This window comes from Notothenia coriiceps, unplaced genomic scaffold (genome assembly GCF_000735185.1).
Source record: "Notothenia coriiceps isolate Sejong01 unplaced genomic scaffold, NC01 NC01_scaffold00023638, whole genome shotgun sequence".
In the NCBI taxonomy this organism is placed as follows: Eukaryota; Metazoa; Chordata; class Actinopteri; order Perciformes; family Nototheniidae; genus Notothenia; species Notothenia coriiceps.
Window position 1 is genome coordinate 587 of NW_011356339.1, and position 3,975 is coordinate 4,561.

Here is a 3,975-nt window from a genome sequence, read left to right on the forward strand (position 1 = left end):
GTTTATTTGAATGTTTTTGTAAATCATGTTCACGGAATGTAGCTTATATCATTTACACAAAAATAATAGATTTTTGAATGATCTGTTATAGTATAAGCCCATTTTATAATTCAATCATTTTAAATGTTGTTACATTTATGCATTATACTTTGTATCTGTTTGCTTTACAAGCCTATCTTCCACAGTTTTAGTAAAGAAAATAGGCTCCAATTTATGATAAACCTGTGTCTTTCTGGCTTTCATTTCTCCCTGTTGCTGTGCCATGGAAGTAATGGATATGTTTATGTGTTTAGTTTTAGGTATCCCATTGAGAGCCTGTAGCCATGGATGGGCATGTGGCCAAAAACAATGAAAGCACTTTCCCCAGCCTCGTGGACCTGGATGACTTTCTCACCAAGCACGACTCCAACTTCATCTGGCTCCTCGTCGGTGAGTGCTCTGCAGCGTGGGAATATATTAACATCAATGGGTATTTCAGAAGTTCAGTGTCACATTTAAAGTGCAGACCTGTCAGAACCGGATCAAGTTGCCTTTTTAGTGGCTTAGCCATTTCCTACAAGATGTGCAATCACTTTCTTTGGTCTAAACTGCTGTGGAACGCGGTAACTACAATGAAAATACCTTATTTTTTACACCATACATGTCTGATACTTTTTGGTACAAATATAATAATAATATTTCAGTCCCTCTCCTTTTATACTAGAATCAAAATACTCTATTCAACTGCGTTTTGTCACCTCTGCTCCATTTCAGAGTGAAATACATAAAAGTTAAATAAAATAAATATGTATTTATATAAACATGGGAAGTCAAAGTTAGAAGCAGTAAAAAGTTAAAAGGAAAAAAACTTACTGAACATGACCAGCAAAAATAAATAAAATATTTTATAGAAATAAAAAGTTAATTGTAGAATGTCCAATAAAAGATCAAATAAAGCTGAATGAAATGTGGACATTGTTCTGCAATAATATATAATTGATATAACATAATAATTGTATTATAGCAGTTTATACAGCAGTGGTTTCTTAGTAATAATCACATGTTAATGTTGAATTGCAAATGAAGAGGGTGTGGCTGCTGATGGTGAACTAAGTCCATGATATATGAGTGTTTTCTACAAAGACATATTTACCTTTTTAGAGTTTAGTACTTATTGATAAAGATATCATTCAATATTCATTATACGATTGGCTCATTTGGCAAATGAGTTGGACCATTCCGCAATGCGGTGTCGTAAGAAAGGATTCGCTTTAAGCCGCACGCACAGAATAAAGTATTATAAAAGCCTCGGATATTTCCTCATGTGTTTTGAAAACCAAATTTTTATGAAAGATTTTAATGAATATTGGCTTTGAATTAATGAATCCTTCCAACTCTGTTATTGTTTGATTGAGATTGAATTCAAAGAAAGTGTGAGTGTGACAAATGATATTGTTCCATTCATGCTCAGCTCTCGGTAGAATTAAGATATTGAGCAACATCTTCATGCATGAAATCCAATATGAAAAAGCGTAGGTATAACCCCACTGTCAGCCCAGATATGAAAGACTAGGAGGTTTATAACATGTATTTGTGCATTGCTATACAGAGTGGTGCGGCAAAGAGTCCTCAAACTCCAAAGAATAAGCATTTTACCACTTTTTTCCTCGTTTTTTGGGAATATTTTTTTTTTTTAAAGGGCTGAAATACGATGTGTGGTAAACACAAGCTTAAGAGATGTTCATGTTTTGTTCTATGACATAAGATGTGTCAATAAATAACCAGCTGGTGAAGGTTTGACGCTTCTATTTGTGATTAAAACCTATAACTTAATATTAACTTTTAACCTCTGCTGAATGCATTAATGCTTAAAAAATCATAAAAGTGGTGTTAATATCTGTAGATTATCCTGCTGAACAAAATGTGTAAGAATTACAACACATGTTAGACGTTTTTATCCAAAACGACTTACATACTCAATCCCCACAGGAGCAATTTGAGGTGAAGTGTCTTGCCCAGGGAAACAATGACATGCTGACTGCAGTGGGGTTTGAACCTGTGACCGCCTGATCCCAACACCAACGCACAACCCACTGCACCACACGCCTCCCACACATAAGAATCACAAGTGTTGTCATAGATCTTATTTTCTGCAACATTACCAAATCCAATAGAAAAATCCCATTGGCTTTTTGTAAAGGGAGACTAAACTTCTGGGTCCGCCGACAAAAAAAACATCCCTCCAATGCTCAGTTCTTCAAAAATAAAATATTATAATACATTTTTGGATGGAATTTGTAATGCTGCAGTCCTTTCTCCTTGCTAATGGATCTTTATCAAGTAGCATCTGGCACATTGTATGCAATGGACCAATCACGGTTTGTTGACTTCTCATCCAAAATGTCATTCACATGTATAATTAAACAGTTTGACGTGAGTCTACATGATTTGAAGTACTGCAAATATTTTGATAATACACGATTTTTATCTACCAAATATGAAGCTTTATTCGATTTGAATATTGCAGAAGTTCATATCGCCATAACATTCACTTTTATTCTGAGCCCTTGTTTGACAAAAAGCGAAACCAGTATTAGTGATCATATTTGAGAATAATATTTTACAGTTGGGTTTCAAACATCAATTAAATTGAACAAACAAGTCCAAGCAGCCGACAACATAAAAAGTAAAAATGTAGCTTTACGTATTTGTTTGTGTTATTCTGTATTAACACACCTGACTGTGTTGTATTTGTGTCTCTCAGCCACCATTCTGTCCTGTGGATGGATCATCTACTTAACTTATTACAACTCCCGCAACATTGGCCTCATCCTCACCCTGATCATCAACAGACTCTACAAGGATGGCTACATTCATATCGGTGAGTTCATCAGGAGCGCTGCGATGAATAGGGGGGGGTCCTCTCAGTGATCATCTGCATATTGTCTTAAAAGCAAACTGTAACTGATACCAGATTTAGTTCTTTTTTTTATAAATGACCCAGAACCTCAAGCCCATGAATCCAAGTTGGTTTATTTCTTGCAAATTGATTAAATTCTCCTATGAAACATCACTTTTTTACACAAAACTAAAAAATAATCTACTCTGAAATGCTACCCTTAATGTTACCCTCCAAAAAAAGCAATTGCATGTCAAAGAGATACGTTTTGTAATAAAAATGTTTATTTGACCAATTTCCATCAGTGTGTGCAAGAACGATAAGCAAAGCAACATTCAAATGTAATGAAGGGGGCATGATTTTTGCCAACATGTGTCACTACAAAGTGAGCAGTCATCTGTGAGCCAGCTAATCTATTTTTAATTTAGATTGCTTCTCTGACTAGTAGTGGCTTTTTCAACACACAAGAAGAGCAACACCTTCCTAACACACAACACCATTTGAAATGAACCTCATGACCTAAAACAAAAAATGTGTTAAGCAGGTTTGAACATGCCCCAAGGTGCTTCCTCATTGCCAGGGTTGAGTAAGTTCCTGTGTTTGGGTTAGAGGCGGGACCCTGTTCACTCCTTTTAAAAGTTGGTCAGTAGCTCATGAAGCCAAAAAGGCCTGGGGCCTCATTTATAAACGTTGCGTATGCTCAAAAGATGGCGTTCGCCAGTTTCTACGCAATGTTTGCGATTTATAAAAAAACTAACTTGACGGGAAAACGTGCGGTCCTCCACGCAAACTCTGACCCATGCGTACGCACTAAGCACAAAAACGAGAGGGACGGGAAACTGCAACACCGTTGGCAGAAGGAAGAATGGAGAGAAATATGTGGAAATAATACCATAAATAAAATGTTTCCTCATTTATCATATACAGGACTGTCTCAGAAAATTAGAATATTGTGATAAAGTTCTTTATTTTCTGTAATGCAATTTAAAAAAACAAAAATGTCATACATTCTGGATTCATTACAAATCAACTGAAATATTGCAAGCCTTTTATTATTTTAATATTGCTGATTATGGCATACAGCTTAAGAAAACTCA

General features: G+C 35.5%; 1 protein-coding gene across 1 annotated transcript; it reads left to right on the plus strand.

The window, feature by feature from the left end:
* The first annotated feature begins 294 nt into the window (after positions 1–294).
* LOC104954703 (uncharacterized protein KIAA1109-like) lies at positions 295–2,910 on the plus strand. The gene is made up of 2 exons (XM_010781883.1): positions 295–429; positions 2,744–2,910. Exons 1-2 carry the CDS (start codon positions 324–326, stop codon positions 2,908–2,910), a joined length of 273 nt encoding a protein of 90 aa, XP_010780185.1. The 5' UTR covers positions 295–323.
* Positions 2,911–3,975: the final 1,065 nt, after the last annotated feature.

Coding starts and splice junctions, on each gene's coding strand:
- LOC104954703 (XM_010781883.1), top strand. CDS start 324: ATGGATGGGCATGTGGCCAAAAACAATGAAAGCACTTTCCCCAGCCTC. Junction 430..2,743: donor CTTCATCTGGCTCCTCGTCG/GTGAGTGCTCTG, acceptor TGTGTCTCTCAG/CCACCATTCTGTCCTGTGGA.